General features: G+C 38.3%; 2 protein-coding genes across 2 annotated transcripts; one reads left to right on the forward strand and one right to left on the reverse strand.

The window, feature by feature from the left end:
• Positions 1 to 3,321: 3,321 nt before the first annotated feature.
• plaua (plasminogen activator, urokinase a) lies at positions 3,322 to 6,690 on the reverse strand. The gene is made up of 11 exons (XM_080868222.1): positions 6,558 to 6,690; positions 5,827 to 5,920; positions 5,706 to 5,739; positions 5,470 to 5,608; positions 5,298 to 5,380; positions 5,154 to 5,198; positions 4,881 to 5,061; positions 4,618 to 4,763; positions 4,379 to 4,519; positions 4,151 to 4,299; positions 3,322 to 3,743 (listed from the first exon to the last, which is right to left on the reverse strand). Exons 2-11 carry the CDS (start codon positions 5,875 to 5,877, stop codon positions 3,549 to 3,551), a joined length of 1,164 nt encoding a protein of 387 aa, XP_080724348.1. The 5' UTR covers positions 5,878 to 5,920; positions 6,558 to 6,690; the 3' UTR covers positions 3,322 to 3,548.
• A 4,758-nt stretch (positions 6,691 to 11,448) lies between these two features.
• On the forward strand, positions 11,449 to 19,720 carry LOC308388857 (inhibitor of nuclear factor kappa-B kinase subunit alpha-like). Its single transcript, XM_080869812.1, has 22 exons — positions 11,449 to 11,738; positions 12,170 to 12,330; positions 12,421 to 12,515; positions 12,625 to 12,742; positions 12,827 to 12,896; positions 12,971 to 13,059; positions 13,160 to 13,249; positions 13,357 to 13,481; positions 14,949 to 15,056; positions 15,143 to 15,278; positions 15,414 to 15,614; positions 16,005 to 16,107; positions 16,511 to 16,634; positions 17,228 to 17,379; positions 17,478 to 17,539; positions 17,632 to 17,741; positions 18,065 to 18,114; positions 18,361 to 18,469; positions 18,589 to 18,736; positions 18,861 to 18,910; positions 19,138 to 19,237; positions 19,379 to 19,720. Exons 2-22 carry the CDS (start codon positions 12,226 to 12,228, stop codon positions 19,436 to 19,438), a joined length of 2,205 nt encoding a protein of 734 aa, XP_080725938.1. The 5' UTR covers positions 11,449 to 11,738; positions 12,170 to 12,225; the 3' UTR covers positions 19,439 to 19,720.
• The last annotated feature ends 318 nt before the right edge of the window (positions 19,721 to 20,038 follow it).

A 20,038-nucleotide genomic window follows, 5' to 3' on the forward strand; every position in this document is an offset into this window, starting at 1 on the left:
CTCTAGTGCAGAAAAAAAATTGTTGGTGTGGTTTTATGAAGCTTCGAACCTACATCTGACATATGATCTCCGTCCATTAAAAGGTGGGTCAGGAGTTCATGTCTCCAGGCCTCAATGTGCAGGTCTAAATAAAGACCAAGGATTCAGCTTGCTGCAGTCTGGAGCTGAAAGGAGTCTCAAAGATTACAGCACAGCACCCACATGCTGTTTCTCTGCTTCTGGACTTTGGTGCTGAAGATAGGCTACTTAACAACCCAACTGACAATGCCCATGAATGTCATTTATACCTGCAGTTCTCGCTTGTGTGTGCATGCTTGCCGGCTTGTTTGCTGTCCCTGCACCTCATAATTGAATCTCTGTTAGGGAAAGTGGCGAACCCAGCAGCAAAAACTGCAGTATTCATAACCTCAAGACCCCAGATTAACCAAAGAGCCTGCAACCAAGTGTGGATGCATGTGGACAAAAGGTTAACCCCCCCCCCAAATCAGACATAGTGGACTGGTTAGAAATGACCCCACAAATGTCCTCTCATCTCAGGAAATGTCCTTAAAGAGGAGTAAGAGTTGTACTCACTGCATCTCCAAACCATATACGGACTGAGGCAGAGTAGGAGATGCAATAAAGTAAACTGGTGTCTATGAGTAATTGAGGAGGGGTAGGACAGTCTCCGATTGGCTCCAGTAGCCCTGCTGTGAACTATCTGTATATGTGGACTTGTCCAAACAGACTTTGAAAGAAAACATTGCTGCAGGTTGTTAAGAGAGGCTTTAGAGTATGTGCTCAGAAATGACACAATGACCAACTGGATGTTGTGGTTGTTCACAGCAACACTGTGTATTCTGATGCTTTCATTGCACTTAATCTGCGTATCATGGCTGGAGCAGTGATGCTTAGTGCTCCCTTCAAATATTTCTTTTTGAGTGATTGTTGTTGTGGTATGTGGTCATATTGTGAGTCATGCTGTATGTCTGAGAAGATATGAGGTTTGGCCACTGTGCAGCAGAACCATGTTTAGTAGCACTGCCTGCACTTGCACATAAGCCACAGTTTCTTACTATACCACTACAACATGCAGTGCTGTGCAAATGTCTTTAGTCACCCTTGATCTAATCAGATGCTTTTCAGATAGTGTTACATGGTAATGCATGGTACTTTTCTATGTTCTGTATTCCATCACTTTTGAAAAGATTTCCAGTGAAAGATTTCCAAACCCTGACGTTTTCTCTGCTGTGGTTTACAGTAGACATGCACTGCTGTGCTTTCTCCTGACCTGCTCCATACATGTTAACAACAATTTTAACCAAAAATGTAAAATTTGGATCCATCACACCTGTTTGAACTGCGTCTTGTGTAATTTGGCATACCTCAGCCTTTTCTCCCCCATTCCCTTCATTAAGAATGGCTTCTTGACAACCACCCATCCACTGAGACCATTTCTGATAAGGCTTTAGTGAAAAGTAGATGGATCACCTGAAGGCCCAGTTGTATTTTTCACATCTGGTGTCAGGGATTTGCTGGATTTTTTGCTATTTCTTAAAGATGCAACTTTCAGATATCGTTCATTTGCTGTAGATGTTATTTTAGGCCTGCTACTTCTTCTTTTGTCTTCCACTTGACCAGTTTCCTCAATTATATTTAAGGACACAAATCACATTGTGCTGGTGTATGACACGTTTTCAACTAATAGCTCTTGGTGAATCACTGTGTTGGTGCAAAAAATATAATTTTATGCCTGTTATAATAAGAATAAATGGTTTGTTTTTGCAACAGGCTGATTGTAACAAAGTCACTAAAGATACAGTTTAAAATTTCTTTGCTAAACTGTTTGTTATGTGTAGGGAAAACACTGGTTAATCCTTTTAATTAGATGTTTTTTTATACTTGAATGATTCATAGGTCAGTGTTAAGTGGCTTAATAAGCAAAGAAAAAGATTCTTCTCTTTTTTTTTTCTTTTTTTTTCTTTTTTTCTTCTCTGAAAGTTGTCAGGTAGAAGAAGTCGGCTGAAAATAAATACAAAAGTCAGACAGTCAGAGAAAACCTTGGAAAAGACTTTCAACTATTGCTCAAGACCACTTGGAAGCAATAAACAGTGGTGATGATTGCATGCAATAGTTCAGTATATATGTTTTCCTTTGCAACAAGATGAGTTGAGGATTTAGCATAATGACTTTGAAGATCTCCTGAGTTCACTTTCACTGAGAACTGTCAACAGCTTGACATTTGTTGTTTTTATAGAAATGCTTCGATTAATAATTGATTAGGTTCCTTGAATTTTATTTGCGGTCTACACATTCGTAAGGATGAATGTTCTTATTTAGTAATCCCCTGACATTTTATCCAGCACCATCACATGATGACATTTCCTGGTTTAAATTACCAAATGTCACATACTTAATTGTGTCCAAGTGTAAAAGATAAAAATTGTTAATCTGTTGACGTGCGAATCGAGCTCAAGACTTTTGTTTCTTATTAACCATTCATGCATTATCTTTTTTTTAAAATTGTTTGTATTCAAATGCATTTTTAGCCTTTGCCTAAATAATAAATTGGGGCTAGAAACACAGATTCAAGTCCAGACAGTTAATCTGTGTTACAGGTACAGCAGGATAATGAGATAAGGTAAGGAAGTTTTAGCAGATGCAGTCACAGAGTATGCCTCTGCAAGCGCCAGGTTTCTAAAAGTCTGGAAAACCACAGCTATGGAGGGTATGGGAAACAAGTGAGCAGGAAGAGCAGGAGTGGTTGAAGTTATAGTACAGGGCATGTGGGAGTGGTTGGATGTCAATCTACAGCAGACTGCTGTAGACAAAGAATGCTTTATCTGTGACAGAAGACAAATGCAAAGCAGTTTATCTAGTCTGGTGTCTTGTTTTGACCCCTGTTGTGTTTCTAGTCTATTGAGTTCTGTCTCCAAACTGCTACACAGCACACAGATCAGATATGAAACAGATCAGACGTCACTATTGTTTGCTCTAAAATACTTTTGTGATCTTTATTTTGAGGCTAAAAAAAGAAAATTTCACACAACAGTGCCCTCTGGTGTTTGACTTTGGGACTCTTTAGCTTAGTCTGATTCAGCTACTCGGGTGAAATTCTTTATTTCTGTATAAAAGGAAAACAAGTGGCCTTGCCATTTGTTATACATATAACCCAGGGATAAAAGAGACAGTAAAAATGAGTTGATAAATAAGCTTTTATTATATATATATTTTCATCAACAGCAGGACCAGCCTTTTATATGAAATTAAATTATTTGACATAAATATGTTTCCTAATTGCTTATTTTAAAAGTCAATAATAAATATGCAGAATACCTGAAAAATGCACAAGTAATAAAAATATATAATGCAACCAACAATTAAAGCAGTTTTTAAAATACTCTTTTTAAATATTTACATTAAATCGTTTCAGTGCAAAAACATGTTCACAGTAAGCGATGGTAGCTGCTCTCAGAACAAAACCTGCAACATCTGCACTTGCTTGCATGTGCAAAAAGCCTGCTGCCTTTAGGGAACACTTAATAAATAAATACGATTCTGGGACAGTTTCATTTCAGGGGATACATCAGTCCTTTTGCGTATTTGATGAGTCCTGTTTTTCCTGCGATCCATGTGTTGTAGTTGGTGACCTTTGTGTAGACACCTGGTTTATTTTTCAAGGCACAGCCCTCACCCCAGCTCACCACGCCGAACAGAAACATCCGACCTGATGCTCCACACACCAAAGGACCGCCAGAGTCTCCCTGCGGAAAAGGGCAAAACAGCCAGGTGTTAACTAAAATTTCCAGGTTTATCATTATTTTGTTTCCTGATTCACTTTTCCCCTGACAAACAAATATTTTCATGTGAAAACTGTGAAAATATACTCAGAAGGTAACCCTTGACATGTCTTGAGGTTGACAACTAGCAACAAATTTTAACCTAAAGGTAACTCATCTGACATTATGCTATTCAGCACTTTTCAATGTTAGCAAGTTTCTTCAAGAAGAGGAAGAAATACTCTTCAGATCCGCTTTAAAGCTGTCAAAGGTTATGATGCATGCTGCAATTCAAGTTACCACTTCTTCTAACTCACTTCTCTTTTGATGTATATTTTAAAGCCAGCTCAAATGTCTTGTTTCCCATGGCATACCCTGCGCCCTGTCCTTACCTTGCAGGCATCAGTGCTCCAGTCAGGGCTTGCAGCACAGAACATGTTTTCAGTGATGCGTTTTCCGTAGTGCACTTCTTTGCTACAGTCAGCGTTGGACATCAGTTTTACCTCAGCCTTTTTCAGATACTGTGAGAACTGGAATGAGCCTGCAACAAAGTGTCAAATGTGAGAAAAGGTTGAGAGAGCAGAGCTCAGTCTAAAGGATGGAGGTCCTGTACTACTAACCTGCGCTCTCCTTCCCAAATCCTGCGACGGTGCAGGTAAATCCAGGAGGTAGCTCAGTGTGAAATGGAGGAAGGCAAGCTATGCGTACAGAAGCTGATTTAGCTGCACGTCCTCCATCTCTGCTTTTGAGCTTAATCAGAGCTGAAATGTAAAAATAAAAACACCCGTAAGTTCTGTGCTCAGAGCAGTTCTTTGTATGTGTATATGCACAGTTTAGTCACAACAGAGTTTGTGCTCACCTATGTCATTTTTATAGGTAATATCATTATATCCTTCATGCATGATGAGTCTTTCCACAGCAAACTTCTGCTCACTACTGGCATTCGTTTCATTAATGGCACTCTTTCCCAGGTATATGGACAGATGTGTGAGTTTGGTATTCTCACTGAACAAAAACCAAACACACAAATGTGTAAACATGTCACACACCAACATGAATGATTTTGAAATTACAGTGCGATGACTTCATTGGAGGAAATAACACGGTGCTTTGTTTTCTCACCCATCAGAGAAGCAGTGAGCTGCAGTGAGAATCCAGCTTGGTGAAATGAGAGTGCCACCACAGAGGAAGCCATAGCGCTTATGAAAAATGGCAGCAACCCATGGCTGCGACTCTATAGGTGTGAAAGAGCCTCCTACAATTTTATGAATCCTCCTCTCAGATGTCTCTCCACATGTTTTCTCTGGAAGGACACATGGGATAAGTCAGCGGGAGCTAATAAAGAGAATCATACCTTGTGATTTAGGAAAAACTGGATTTAAACAACAAAATTACCTGTATCTACAGGTAGTTGAGGAGGCGTCTGTAGTGGTGCAAAACCTTTGTTGGAATAGAAAACAGAAAGCATTAGAAAAATTCAAACCAATCTTCAATAAAATATAGCAAATAGAAAAAGTAAATCACCAATATGAGACTTACATGTGGGAATATCACAGTATTCTTTCACAGTCCTTCTTTCTCTTGTGACATAGCACCATGGCATGTCAGAATTGTCAGGATTCCTAATGTTCAAGTACAATCATATTAAACATGGGTTACCTGTTGTCAGACATACAGTATAAAAACTTCACATTGGTAGCCCAAAGCATACCTGCAGTAACGATGTCTGCCAAGTCCATTTACATTTTTCCATTGAGGTTTAACCCTGTCCCAGTAGAGACACGCGCGACCGGTGGATGACTTGTCAATATTTCCTCTGTATTCACTCCCATCTCCAGACAGACACCGTTCTGCAGATCACAGCACAAAGAGGGGTGAGAACATTTAATGCATGCTGTCAAAGTATAAACCTTAAGAACTTTACCTAAACCCACTGAAATGACTTACGTCTTGCTTGTTTGGATGATCTTTGTGAAAAAGCCTGAAAGAAGCATAGAGAAACTTAGTCATACTGAAAAATTTAAAACCTTCTGACCTCCATCAGAATAGCTCTTAAACCACCTCTTACCACATCCACGCTGACCGCTGCAAGGATGGCAACGAGGACAAAGAGATTCATCTTCACTTCTTGTTTTGCTTCTGTTTTTTGGGGATATTTTTGTCTGTGAATTTACAGAAAAGGAACACAACAATCGTGGGTAAATGGAAGGAAACTTGCTGTCCCCTTATATGGTGCTTATCGTTCAACACATGACGGAGACGTGTGACCGCTACGAAACCGTGTGCTTTCTTGCTCCGGTTTTTAAATGTGAAGAGTGACGAAATGTTTAATGTCATGCCAAACCAGTTCAATATTCAACATACAAACATACAAACAAACACAAACTCATGTTCTTTCGCCATGCCACTGACATAGATATTAACTTCCTGACGAAACGCTGCATTCTTAAGGTTTTAATGTGAGAGCAACAGATAGAGGATGTCCATCGTGTGCAGACTTTAAACAATCTAGCACTACAAACAGCACAATATCTACGCTGATTAACAGTAAAGTCTGCGCACAACCTTATATCACATTATTATTGCAATGTGTGCAGTTCAAACTATGAATTTCTAGATATTCTAAGAACACAATGTCAATTTGATAATGACATAAGAAAATAATTGTGTGGTTAACTTTCAGTGCGCTGTGTTTGACATCAAACAGCTTCATATCTAAGAAATCATGTTCATTCTTAAATATAACTAAAACAGCTGACTGTCTAAAAGTCTAAGACACTTTGCAAGAGAAGTGTTTACCTTTAATTCCAGACTTTCAGTGCCAATGAAGACTATTATTTCTTCCAGTTGACTCTCCTCTCTGTATCTTCTGATATGCACTTGCACTGTTTACTTACTCAGGCTCACACTGATGGTTGTTCTGGTGTTTCTGCTGTGACTCTGCTTGTGTTTCCTCCCTTTTAAATTACCGTGACTGCAAGTGGGAGGGAATTTGTCATGTCCTGTGACACACATCCAGTGAACAGCCCCTTCCTCTTAAGAAAAATAAAAAAAAAATATATCCAAAATTGGTCATGTGTACACTGAAACATGTGATTGAAGAATTGCTGTCCAGAATTTGTGGACAGAGTCGGTTACAAAAAACAAAACAACAACAAAAAAAAACGTAAAATAAGACCACAAAAAAGAAAAAAAATGTAATAATAAGTTTAATAAATTGCAAAATGTAAGAATAAGTCTCTAATCTGTACAGCATTTTTCATAATCTTTTCGTGTACATGGAGCTTACATGAAAGTTCTGAAAATCTGACAATGGTTGCTTAATATCGTCTGTACTGCTTTCATGACATTACAGTGACTGTGCTCAGAGATTAGTCTAAGGCTCTAAATCTATTATGTTAAGCTCTGACGGACTCTGTATGTTTGTCCTAGCTGTGTGTGTTATAGCAGAGCCTTAAAGTCTATAGACTGTCAAAATAGCAAACAAAGATTTTTTTATTTATTTGGAAAAAGTGATTTCAAATGTATTAACCATTAAAAATGCAATGTCAAACTTCTACGTACAGTCAGTTTGGACATAGACAAAGTTTAATAATCTGCCTCTCTTTCTTGATGCATTTTTCTTCCAGCCACTCTGGGACAAGTTAAGTTTTGGTTTTATCTGTCCAAAGATATGTTGTTGTTTTTTTAATCGTGCGGGTTCTTTTAGTTTAGATGTTTTCTGGAACATGCAGATACTGACAGTTTTAAACCCTCAGTATTTGCATTCATGAAATCCTCTCTTGATTGTAGATCATGTTATTGACTTTATTGCATGTTATGAAACTGTTTTTTAGTTATGGAAATAAATCTGCAATGATCACCGAAGCAGTCCTGTGGGTCTACAGATTGTTGACTTTGCCACTCTTAAAGTTTTTCTCTCCCTAATTGATTTGTTTTCATTTTTCAGCCTAATGATGGCCTCCTTCATGTGCACCAACAGCTCTTTGTACCTTGTATTAACAGTTCTAGTGAAAAGCTACCAAATGTGTGGGCTCAGCTGGCCGTGTAACTGTCCATCCATCCATCCATTCGCTTCCGCTTATCCTTTTCAGGGTCGCGGGGGGCGCTGGAGCCTATCCCAGCTGTCATAGGGCGAAAGGCGGGGTACACCCTGGACAGGTCGCCAGTCTGTCACAGGGCTAACACATAGGGACAGACAACCATTCACACTCATTCGCACATTCACACCTAGTGGCAATTTGGATTATCCAATTAACCTATCCCCACAAGCTGCATGTCTTTGGACGGTGGGAGGAAGCCGGAGTACCCGGAGAGAACCCACGCAAACACAGGGAGAACATGCAAACTCCACACAGAAAGACCCCGGCCTGATGGTGGAATTGAACTCAGGACCTTCTTGCTGTGCGGCAACAGTGCTAACCGTGTAACTGTTTTCAAGTCAATCATCCAATTACTTTGAGCCTTACTACAAAAATTGCAATTTTTTAAAATAAAAACACCTCAAATTAAACCTAAATTAAAGTTAATCTTATTTAAAAATCAACCATGGAGGTGTACAGAGGCAAATTTAATAACAATGAAAAACTGACTGTACAGCCTTTTATATTCTTTTTCCTTGCTGCATTAATTTATAATCTCTGCTGAAGAATGATAAATTTAAAAACAAAACATTTTTACCAGTTCTTTTTTTATAGACTTTTATATCTTTATTACTAAAAACAAAAAACCCAAACAACCTCCCACCCCTCACAAATTGCACCTATGTTTGCTTGTAAAAAAGAAAAGAAAAGCAGCAGCTGTTAAAGTTCTCATTGTTTCTGCGCACTAACAGCCTCATACTATTTCCTGTACAACAATAGCCATTGTTATGAATTTTATTTGGAAATTTCTTGACTGAACAAATTACCTCATTTGATGCTTGTGTTAGTCACGCTTCCTCTTTGATGATGATGATGATAGCCAAATTTTGCACTTTGTGCAAAATGTTTGGGACTCATGTCCAGCACAATGAAACGGTAAGCCAAGACATTACTGCCTCTGAAAGGAGATATGCAATAAAAGCCTAATTTAACTAACACAGCCAGGTGTTCAGCCAAAAGGGGAACTACATGTTAAAATTACCCAACCCTGGGAAACCCAGGATAGTTGTGGCTGGAGTCAGCTGCAACCCGAAGTGTTGATTTTGTCATTTTGACTCCAGGAGTTTCGTTTTTATGCCTTTGATTTACTCTTGCACAGTTCTTTTGGACTGTTAATCTTTTAATTATTACTACTGAGCTACAATGGTAAGAGGTAATGCTACTGTAAATAAAGGGTGGGTCTTCTTTTAGTACAAAAATGCAGTACTGAATTGTTTTACTTAAATAAAATAACATTTCTTTGAATTTTCTTTCATTTCCAATTATTGAGTAGCTTAAAGTAAGTTTTTATCTATGCTTTTCCCACACACTAGTCTTTATATGACACGCCAACATGACGTATTCTTCTTTAGCTTTCATGTCATATCCTGTTGGTTTTCTAGCTTATACACTTTTAGACCAATGGGAACCATGATAAACATCTGTGTGAATAAAGTGGAAGAGGTGATAATGACACACACCTTCACAGAACAAAAGTAGATTCATATTTTTTCCATCTTGTACCATATTTGAATAGAGTAACTTTGCAGAAATGCATGCACTTCTGACTGAATCATCTTTAAATAATCAGAATTCATATCTGAGTTTTGTACTTTTTAATTTTAGAAGTTAATTATTATTTTTATTTTTCTCTTTTTTTTTGCATTTCAATATAGATTCTTTTAAAGAGGAATAGCTTTATCACACCTCTTACACCATCCTTTAATTTATTGCAAGTCTAGGGCTTAGTTTAAAAAATCCCCTCTCGATCTCCTTTCTTTGGTATGCAGATGACTCACAGATTTACCTGCTACTGAAGCATAATCCATGATTTCTTTGAAGGCCTTACAGGTCTGTCTGGAAGATGGTAAGTCATGGATTCCTTTAAATTTTTTCAACTGAGATTACCAAAACACAGAAGTAATTGCATTGGGTGGTCCTGACCTCAGTTCTTTTACAATTTAGCACACTTTGAGCAAATTTAATCTAATGTTTCACACATTAACAGAGTAATGCTTCTTCCATCCATAGCTACTTGCAGAAGTGAAGCCATTCCTCTGTTTCAGAGTCTTTGAGAGAGCTATCCATGCCTTCCTGTTATCCAGACTTGACTAATATAATAATTTTTATTTAGATGTCTTCTGTTTACTGAGGTACTTTCACTTTATGTTTCCTTCCTTAAATTCTGTCATTTTTTCACATCATTTTAAGTTATTTGATTCATTTAGATGTGTAACACTTTGATCAACAGCTGTTCTCTTTCTCTCTTCTATGTACATATATTTGACTTGACTTAAAATAAAACATGAATAGTGGATTAATGAGAAATTTGTGTCACCTGTGTTCTCAGGTTCTCTGTATTCAATCACGAATTACTCACTTCTGCTTTTCAGGGAAATTATTATAAGAAAGGTTTTGAGAATTTCAAAAGTAAGCAGTTTTGAAAGAGACCTGCACGCAATCACATACTTTGATTAATGAAATCTGTCTGGTTTTTAAAACCCGACAGCAAATGCAATAACAGAAAAGACAGCTGCAGGAAGGAGTATCAACACTGCTTTGTCATTACATCAGCTTGTAATCACATTTTGAATGGTGCAATCACATTGCCTCATTTATTGTACTTCTTCTTTGAGCTCATGTTACAAGAAATGATGAAATTGTAATTTATCCCAGACAATACAATTTTTAATTAATTTATTACATCATCTGCTCTAGGTATTTATGCTATTTCTTATTTTGTCCTCTTATCACCAATAGAGTTTTAGACTAATAACTCTTTGGGAATCCGTGATTTTATGCCCATCAAACTGGGTTATCTTTGGTATTTTTTGTATAATCACCTAAATAAATGGGAGCTAAATATGTGTTTATGTGACAGGCCGTTAGTAACAAAGAGCCCGAAGAGAGAATCTAAAATTGCTTGGTAGGTTGTGGTAAAGTTGCCTTTTACATTTAGCCACAACACTGATTCATCACTTCAGTTAGTGTTTTTATGCTTGAATGATTCATAAGTCAGTGTTAAGTGACCTGTAAAAGATTCCACTGAAAACGGTCAGGCACAGGAAGTAGACTGAAAATGAGTCAAAAGTAGTCAGTAATCTCCAGATAAAAACTTTAAAAGACCCTCAAAAACTCTAAGAACTACTACTCATGATCACTTTTAAAATTAAAATAACCTCTGTCTCCTTGGAAGTAAAATATTAGGCAGTGAGGGGTGGCCGAGACTTCTGCACAGTGCTGTATATAAATTCCTATTGTCTTTCAGCTTGTGCAGTGTACCGGTTGATTGTAGCTGTAGACATTGCACCACCTAGTGAGGAAATGAAGACATTACTATTTTTTAAAAGAAAAACGTTTATTCTTGGTAAGAAATTGGTACAGCTTTTGTCGTTAAGCAAACAACCCAGATCATCATATATATATATTGATATATAATTTTGTGAAATTAAAAGAAAAACGTGACCCATTATTCACTGAGTTGCTTGGAAATCCCCCATCAAGTGGACAGACCTAAACCCCCATGTGTTCTGGGCCTGCCTGCTACGCATGCGCAGAAACTACGCCTGCCTGTCAGAGAGAGTGTACTTTCACTTTACATCGAAGACGAGCTGTTTTTCAGTCGTTGTTGCCTGCCGGCCAAAACTACAGAAAGAACTACCACGCAAACTTCATCATTGAAGCCCTGTTTGATGGTCCAGTAGGGTAAAAGTGAATTTTCGCGGGCTGAGTCGGTGTATTTTAAACACTACATAGGAAAACGACCCGTAAACAACACTTAAAGCTAACTGAAGCAACAATGCTCTGACACATACAAAGTAAGCTAACTCTCCTCTGCCGACTCTGAGCTTCTGCACAGGTAAGTTGATTACATTTGTGAAGCAGGTTATGCTTTTAATTTAAAAGAATGTACAACTAGTCAAGTTATCTCTGAGTTATCAGACTGGCACTAAATCGTTACAACCGTCCAACAACAACAAATGACCAAAACAGATAGTTAGCTACAGTATTATAAAGCCTTAGTTACTGTAATTACAGCAGGAATAAAACATAAAAAATAAACCAACAACTACATAAGAAGCAATTAGCTTCAAGTGTAGAAGATTATATAAATTGGTATATGATAACCATGTTAAATGGATTTACTCACCTCTGTTATTCACATAAGAATGAATAGAATAAGAATGCACTATTGCATAAACGCATACTGTACAGAGCACCATACTGCTAACATTACCTGTTAACAGATAAGATGTAAATAATAACCTAAAAACTTTTTTTTCCTGATAGCTGAAGGCCCTTACAAACTACCTCTGGTGCCTGGTGATTGCAGCAGATCTGACAGTATGGAGCGGGCTGCACTCAAACAGAGCCAGCCTTGTGGCTCTTGGGAGAGGAAGGAAAGACTTGGGACGGGAGGCTTTGGGCACGTCTACCTATACCAGCACCTTGTAAGTTCTGTCATCCATCTGTACATCTCTGAAAACATGAACCGGGTGTGCCTTTGATTTGTTTTAACTCCCTGTATGTGTTCGCAACAGGAGTCAGGAGAGAAGATTGCTGTGAAACTTTGCAGACTGGAGCTGAACTCTAAGAACAAAGACCGCTGGACGAGAGAGATTCAGATCATGAAGAAGTGAGCAGTAATTGTCTGTTTGAACAGACAGGGTGTTATTTGAACTTATTTCACTGTACATTGTGTTGTTTTCTACTGTGACAGCGAGTTTGGTGCTCTTTATGTGCAGGCTGAATCACGTGAACGTTGTTCAGGCCAGAGATGTTCCAGCAGAGTTGAGCTCCATTGCGATAAATGATCTACCACTGCTAGCCATGGAGTATTGCTCAAAAGGAGACCTACGCAAGGTAGCACATGGATATTTAATAAAAACCCTAAACACTTTTTTATCTTTTAAAGTATCCAAGTAACCAATATAATTCTTTATTCAGGTGCTGAATAAACCAGAAAATTGTTGTGGCCTAAAGGAGAGTGAAGTCCTTGCACTGCTCAGTGACATTGGTAATATTTTTAATCAGTTTTACATTATTTAAAAAAGTCATACATATTGATGCATAATCTGTACAATTTTACAGGTTCTGGTATTCAATATCTCCATGAAAATAAGGTCATTCACAGAGACCTAAAGCCAGAGAACATAGTTTTGCAAGAGATTGATGGGAAGGTAAACTAGCTTTTCTTTTGTACATGCACGCACAAGTTTTGAATACACATAATATGACTTTGTATTCCTTGCTTTCATTATGGAAATATGTTTCCTCCAGCACGTGCATAAAATCATTGATCTTGGTTATGCAAAAGACTTAGATCAGGGCAGTCTTTGTACATCCTTTGTTGGAACTCTCCAATATCTGGTAAGTGTTGTTTCACAAATATATTCCTTTGCTGTCAATGTGTTTTTAATATACGGTATGTTAAAAATCAGACCCTGTTATTATTAACTTGTCTGTCTGTATGCCAGGCCCCAGAGCTGTTTGAGAACAAGCCTTACACTGTAACGGTGGACTACTGGAGCTTTGGAACAGTAATCTTTGAATGCACTTGTGGCTTTCGCCCCTTTCTTCACCACATGCAGCCTGTACAATGGTGAGTCAACATAGCAACGATGCATGAATACTCGGGAATCTGGGCGTTAGTGAACTTCCAAATTAGTAAGGCCATTAACGCCTCTATAATGTGAGAGTTTATTATTCCTCTCCTTATTTTTGTCATATAAATACTGTTACAATGGTAGATTTTCAGAGTGAACGTGGTCAGCGTTTCAAATAAAGAGACCAAATGACGTACAAGGTAACATCTGAGTCAAAACCTCAAGGTACTCTCTTGTTCATCCTGGGCACATAACTCTGGCTGTGAACACTGAATTCCCACCCACCCAATGTTCACATATTTTTTTTGCAATCAGAAGAAAATTGGCCTAAAGGGAGACAAGTTAAAACAATTTGTTTTGGATAGCGGATGAACTGAAGGGCTGCACCAGTGTAAGAGATACACTATATGGACCGGGCCACCTACTCCTAAAACCTACAAGAGCTGCTCCACCATAGAAACCTGTGCCACGAAGCTCCTGGGGCACAGTTTTTGTGTTGATTTTATCATTAACTGCAGGTTTACAACTTTAATGATTCAGCAGAGTGCTGGCAATTATCCGCCCCAGCACTTGGTGACCACTCTATAACTTTACATGGTTTGCCACTGTGTGGCTGAGTTGGTGCTGTTCCCAAACACTTCCGCTAATCTTGAAAGAAAATTCACAAACTCACTTGTTGTAATGGTGGATGACAACAGCTTTAACAGAGCCACATTCAAAATTCAGCAAGCTGATTAGAGAAATCCAGTCTTTCACAAATGTTCGTAAAGGCAGATTGCAAGGCTAGATACTCGATTTTCTTTACACCGATGGCAATGAGACTGAAAGAATCTGAAAAGATTAAGAGATGTGACCCAATACGATATAATGAATATTTTGAACTGAATCATGCAAAACTACCCCAGTAGAATCTAGGAATAGAAATATGGGGCTAGAAATCGAAACATCACTGGTAAACGTTCTGATTTTGACACCTCTACGCAGCTGATGTGCTACGTAAATACAAATAAAGCCTCTTAGTAAGGTGTCGTTCCATCACTTGCTGACACAGCAGCTAAAATGTGCAATGTTTACTCAAGTCTCTGTGACTCCACTGGAGGAGTGGTGCACCATTCATTCAGAAGATATTCACTCATTTTGTGTTTTTGTTATGGTGGTGTATACTGCTGTCTACCATGTATCACTAAAATGTCCCTTAAAATTGGGTCAAAAATGCCAGAACATATGATTCATATCATTTGTATCATCCTCATGGATGAATTATCTGCCTTTATTGTGTTTCTACTGGGGCTTTATGACAAATTTAGGGCTCCCTATCTGGATTTTTACCTTAATTACTGTTATTTATCCTCTTCATAGATAGAAAAAACACCTGTGTAATGTGAAGACCTGTTAATAAAAGTAGAAGTAATGTAAAGAGAGAGCATGGGCTTTGTTTTTAACGTGTTTTCCTGCTTTGGTAGGACAAGCAAAGTCAAGAACAAAGGTCCCAAAGACATCATGGCAGTAGAAGATATGAATGGAGAAGTCAGATTTTCTACACATCTTCCATATCCCAACAATCTCAGCAGGTAGACTTAAAAAGACACTTTTTGTACCCAACAGTTGAGCTTCTTTCATTATAAGTAGCATCTGACCTCTCTGAGTTTGTTTCAAGGCCGCTGCTGGAACCAGTCGAGTCTCTTCTCCAAATGTTGTTATTGTGGGACCCTGCGATGCGTGGTGGCGGCCTGGATCCTGGCGCAAACAAGCCGTACTTCTACACAGCTCTGCAGAATATTCTCAACATGAAGGTTAATATTTTGAACCTTGCTAGACTCACTTAAACCAGGTTATATGGAATGCTTTTGTGGTTTTATACATGTGACCGGACTGAGAAAGGATAGCAAGCAAAAGAAGCCTGTCATTCTGCATATTTATTTCTTCAGATCATTCATGTGTTGGATATGACCTCAGCCCAGCTGCATTCAGTGGTTTTGGGTGCTGAGGATAGTTTACACTCCCTGCAGCTTAGCCTGCAGACGCAGACTCAGAGTCACATCCCCCCGCTGAGTCAGGAGCTGCTGTTGGAGACGGGAATCTCCCTTGACCCTCGAAGACCGCTCGCGCACTGTCTGCCAGATGGACTGGTATGTGACACATAAAAACAAATATGAAATGTGAAACAGGTGCAGACCTGTGACCTACTTTTTTTTCATCTTAAACATTTTGGTTGTTTTGAAATATTGGGGTTTTTCCAGAGTTAAACTGCTTTGTTGTTGTCATGTTTTAACAGTGTGGTAAATTTAACTGGAATCGACTGTTTCCAGCTGAATCCAGCAAAGGGCGAAGTAAAAATTAAGCAATTCAGATTAGTCAGTTATTACTGACAATGCTGAATATATAGGAATGACTTGTTTCCAGTCTCTGGAATAATCCAGCAGGAGAGTGTTTGTTATTACCGATGATTATTAGTTAAACATTAAACATTGCTTAAACACATGATTATACCCAGAACAATATTCATTCTCTGCTTTCAGCGTGGCTGGGACACCTTTATAGTCTACCTGTTTGATAAGAGCCTAACCAAGTACTCTGGACCGCTGACTGCCAGACCTTTGCCAGACAGTGTCAACTTTATTGGTGAGCTATAAAACTGTATATTGAGCTCGTAAACATTACTCAGCAGATCTTTGGAGATTGTCTTTTAGCCTTGGAAGATAGTGACTAAGAAAATTGTGAGTGGTTACATGAAGCCATTTATTTAACTTTTAAAAGTCTCAGATCCATGAATATCCCTCAGCTGTCTTAAACATCTAGTTAAATTAGTATATCTTTATGAGGTTCTTAACTGATGGAGATCTTACATAATGTTTACATAAAGGTTAATTACAGGAAGTGAACAAACCTAGGTGGCAGTGTGCATAATTATAATGAGATTTGGGTCTTTGTGAATGCTTTTTAGAAGCATGAAGCAAAATTGTTTCAATGTGGTGTCTAAATCAATGTGGTATTAACTAACTTTGTGTACTCTCTATGGTCTCAGTGAGGGAGACTAAGACACAGCTGCCACTGTCTGCTCTTAGAAAGGTGTGGGGTGAAGCGGTCAGCTACATCTGTGGACTGAAAGAGGATTACAATCGCCTATACCAAGGGCAGAGGGCTGCTATGTAAGTACATAAAACACCACGCATAAAAAATGCACTACTTCAAGAAATTACCTGAACATTTGATAATCAGTAAATAAGTCAAATCAGTAAAACACAAAGTGGGTTACATCAGTTTGTCCAGTTGGGAAGCACACTGGACAAACTGTGAATCTGTGAACCTGTTTCACCTGCTTTGGTGCAAATAAAAGTGACAACAGGAGCGCTAAAAAGACAGAAAAAGATAATCCCAAAAAGTTTAGCAGGTGGTGGCCAAAGACCATTGCTTTCTCCTTATCCCTCCTGACTGAGCTTTGCATTTTGCAAGTGCACTTGTCATTGATATTAGCGTCAGCAAACCAAGAGATACCACGAGATATTGAGAACAATGAGCGCTGGAGAGGGCCTTAGAAGAACCTGATCTCATCTCAAGAGAACAGGGCACCACTTTTATTTGCACCAAAGCAGGTGAAATAGATTTGCAATGCTTTATGTTTCATTCCTTAAGTTTAACTGACTTTGTGTAATACTGTGATGAAGGAGTGATCCCTTAATTGTCTTTTGGAGCAGTGTGCATTCAGGTACTCAAACGTTTTAACATGTATGTGTCTACGTAGGCTGAGTTTGCTACGCTTCAACACCAACTTAACACGCTACAAGAACATGCTGTTCTCCCAGTCGCAGCAGCTCCAAGCCAAACTGTCTTTCTTTAAGACGAGCATCCAGCATGACCTTGAGCAGTACACCAAGCAGAGCAAGGCTGGGATCTGTGAGTGGATGCTACTGTCCTGTTACAACACTGTTAACTCATTACTGAAGTCTTAACTTGACTATATCTTATTGTTGTGCTGTTGTTGTTATCTGAAGCTTCGGAAAAAATGCTGAAGAAATGGCATGAAAATGAAGAGAAAGCTGATGAATTTACAAAGGTGAGGCGGTTTTAAATTCAGTAATTCTTCACAAACTTTCTTTAAAGTTTAAAGACAGCTAAGAGTGTTTTGGTTTGGTTTTTTTTCTGCAGGTTGCAGATGTGGGGTATCTGGATGAAGAGATAGTGGCTCTACATTCGGAGATTGTGGAGCTCCAAAGGAGTCCTTTTGCTAGGAGACAAGGGGATGTGATGGAGCAGCTGTGAGTATATCTGTGATACAAACTTATACTATAGCCCTCTCTTGTAACACCATAGTAAAAGTCCAGTGTAAGAACTGGATTATATTTTAAGGGAGGCTTATGTACTGTATAATTTACTTTATTGCTTATACTACTCTTTAGAAATCCCTATTAGACTAAAAATAAAAATGGAAAATGGTCTTAATTGTCCACATTAGCTTCACGTAAACATCAGAATACTTTTCGGAGGGATTTTATCATACATGATTATTTGGAGAGAAATGTAAGCATATCCTTTAAAAATAACTGCCGTATGCATGTGTTTATTCTGTCTACTTGTTTAGTGAGCAAAAGGCTATTGAACTCTACAAGCAACTTAAGGCTAAATGCAAAAGTAAGTACAAGTCATTCCAAAAATAAAATAGCAGAGATGCTTTTTGCCAATTAGAGTGCAGGTAATTCTGATAAAGCTTCTAATAAACAAGTTACAAACTGTGCAAAAGGTCTTGTTGATCAAATGTATCATTTTGGTCCCAAAAGATTTTTCAAATTTTTTTAGATTAAAAAACAGAAGTTATGGTAGTTGTGTAGTATATCCAAATATTTTATGTACATGATTGTGTAAGTGTGTCTTCTGCAGCCTCTGACCCTCCACATGGCTACAGTGACAGTTCAGACATGGTAAAGACCATTCTTCAGACAGTTCAGAACCAGGACAGAGTGCTGAAAGACATGTACACCCACCTGAGGCAAGTTTAATTTTAACAGACACACACAAACATGTCTAGTTTAGCCCACCTAAGGCACAATTTTACAGTTCCCTGTGGGCCACGTGTGATTTTTTTTCCATCTTTCTCTTTCTCTGTAGCACAATTCTGGTGTGTAAGCAGCGCATCATGGATTTGTTCCCTAAACTGGAGAAGGCGTTAAAAAACATAACAACTGCAGAAACAGTAGTGATGCAGATGCAAGTGTCGAGACAGAGAGAGTTCTGGTACCTTCTCAAGATTGCCTGTGTAAGCATTTAATAGTTGGCACAGCAGAAAATATTCTTGGGGATGAGCAGTGTTTAGGGAACATAAAGGTTTGAATATAGTCAAATGAGACTGTTGCTAATACAGGGTGTGATTGTGTTTTCAGGCCCAGAGCAGTTCTCCATCTCCTTCACTTACACAGCCTTCCACTGACAGGTGAGATCAGTTTAATATCTGAAAAATACTACTGAAGTTAACAGCTACAATAATCTGTCACACTGTTTTGAGATTATCTCCCAAATGTAAGGATTTTATGTGTAGTTTAGAAGATGAATCTTTGCACAAAACCACCACTAGAGGTCACTCTTTGGTCTTTAAAATCTCAGTTTGTAGGGGGAAAAAAAAGACCCCCAACCCTCCTTATAGTCTGTTTTTTCTTTCAGTGAAACAGTTCATCATTTACTTGATGAAAATCAACGTTATCTGAGTCAGCTAACGTCTTTGCTGCAAGACGCCACCCAAGAGATGGAGCACAGTATTATGGTATGGCAGAGATGTGTTTTTATGTTCTGCTCATGTATATCAGCAAATTACCAAGTTGTTTTTTATTAGAGCACTAATTAACAGCTAATTATTGGAGACTGGCACAAAAGTACTGAGCGAATATGTTGCTTCTCTGTGCAGGATCAGGATTGGAGCTGGACTCAGTATGGAGCAATGAAAGTGAAGCCTCAGACGCTCTAGAAACTCACCAGATATCACACACTTTAAAAAGTGCTCTATCAGAGTCACACTATGTGAAAGCTTTGTTATTCCTCACAGTGTCCTTTACATTTATGTAATGCTGTTGACTAGAATGTATGAAACAGCACGATGTGGTAAGCTACAGACAATTTAATTTGAAGTATATTTTTGAATGTTAAAAAATATTTCCAGCTGTAGATACAAGATATTTATTTTACTGGCAATACTGACTAAAGGTAAAAACTGCTGCTGTGCATGATTGAATGTGAATAAATTTCTAGAAACTTATAGTACATGTACAAGGTTTTGAATTTGTTCAATGTTTAGTTTCTATCTGCACGGGTGAAACTTTTTTACATTCACGCAGTGGAGCACACACAAAATGCAGGTTTAAAATTCTCCTGGGATTTGCTGAAATCCAAACTGCAAGAATGCAGAAAAGTCTAATGTAAAATATGATGCAAAACCAGACAATAGTCTACGATACTGTATTTGTACTGACAGTAAAGGGAAATAGGAACAAAACCTGTGATATGCCAAATTACACAATAATTGGGCCTTGCAATAATTTGAAGAAAACAGTAAATATCAGATGATCGC

This window comes from Rhamphochromis sp. 'chilingali', assembly GCF_963969265.1.
Source record: "Rhamphochromis sp. 'chilingali' genome assembly, chromosome: 20".
Classification (NCBI taxonomy): domain Eukaryota; kingdom Metazoa; phylum Chordata; class Actinopteri; order Cichliformes; family Cichlidae; genus Rhamphochromis; species Rhamphochromis sp. 'chilingali'.

Bases quoted from the DNA above. Each gene is read 5' to 3' on its own strand.
- plaua (XM_080868222.1), bottom strand. From the start codon at position 5,877: ATGAATCTCTTTGTCCTCGTTGCCATCCTTGCAGCGGTCAGCGTGGAT. The intron at 5,199-5,297 runs GTAAGTCTCATA...ATTCCAACAAAG, and splicing joins ATACTGTGATATTCCCACAT to GTTTTGCACCACTACAGACG. The intron at 4,300-4,378 runs GTTAGTAGTACA...ACTTTGTTGCAG, and splicing joins ATTTGGGAAGGAGAGCGCAG to GCTCATTCCAGTTCTCACAG.
- LOC308388857 (XM_080869812.1), top strand. From the start codon at position 12,226: ATGGAGCGGGCTGCACTCAAACAGAGCCAGCCTTGTGGCTCTTGGGAG. The intron at 12,331-12,420 runs GTAAGTTCTGTC...TGTTCGCAACAG, and splicing joins TCTACCTATACCAGCACCTT to GAGTCAGGAGAGAAGATTGC. The intron at 16,635-17,227 runs GTAAGTACATAA...GTGTCTACGTAG, and splicing joins CAAGGGCAGAGGGCTGCTAT to GCTGAGTTTGCTACGCTTCA.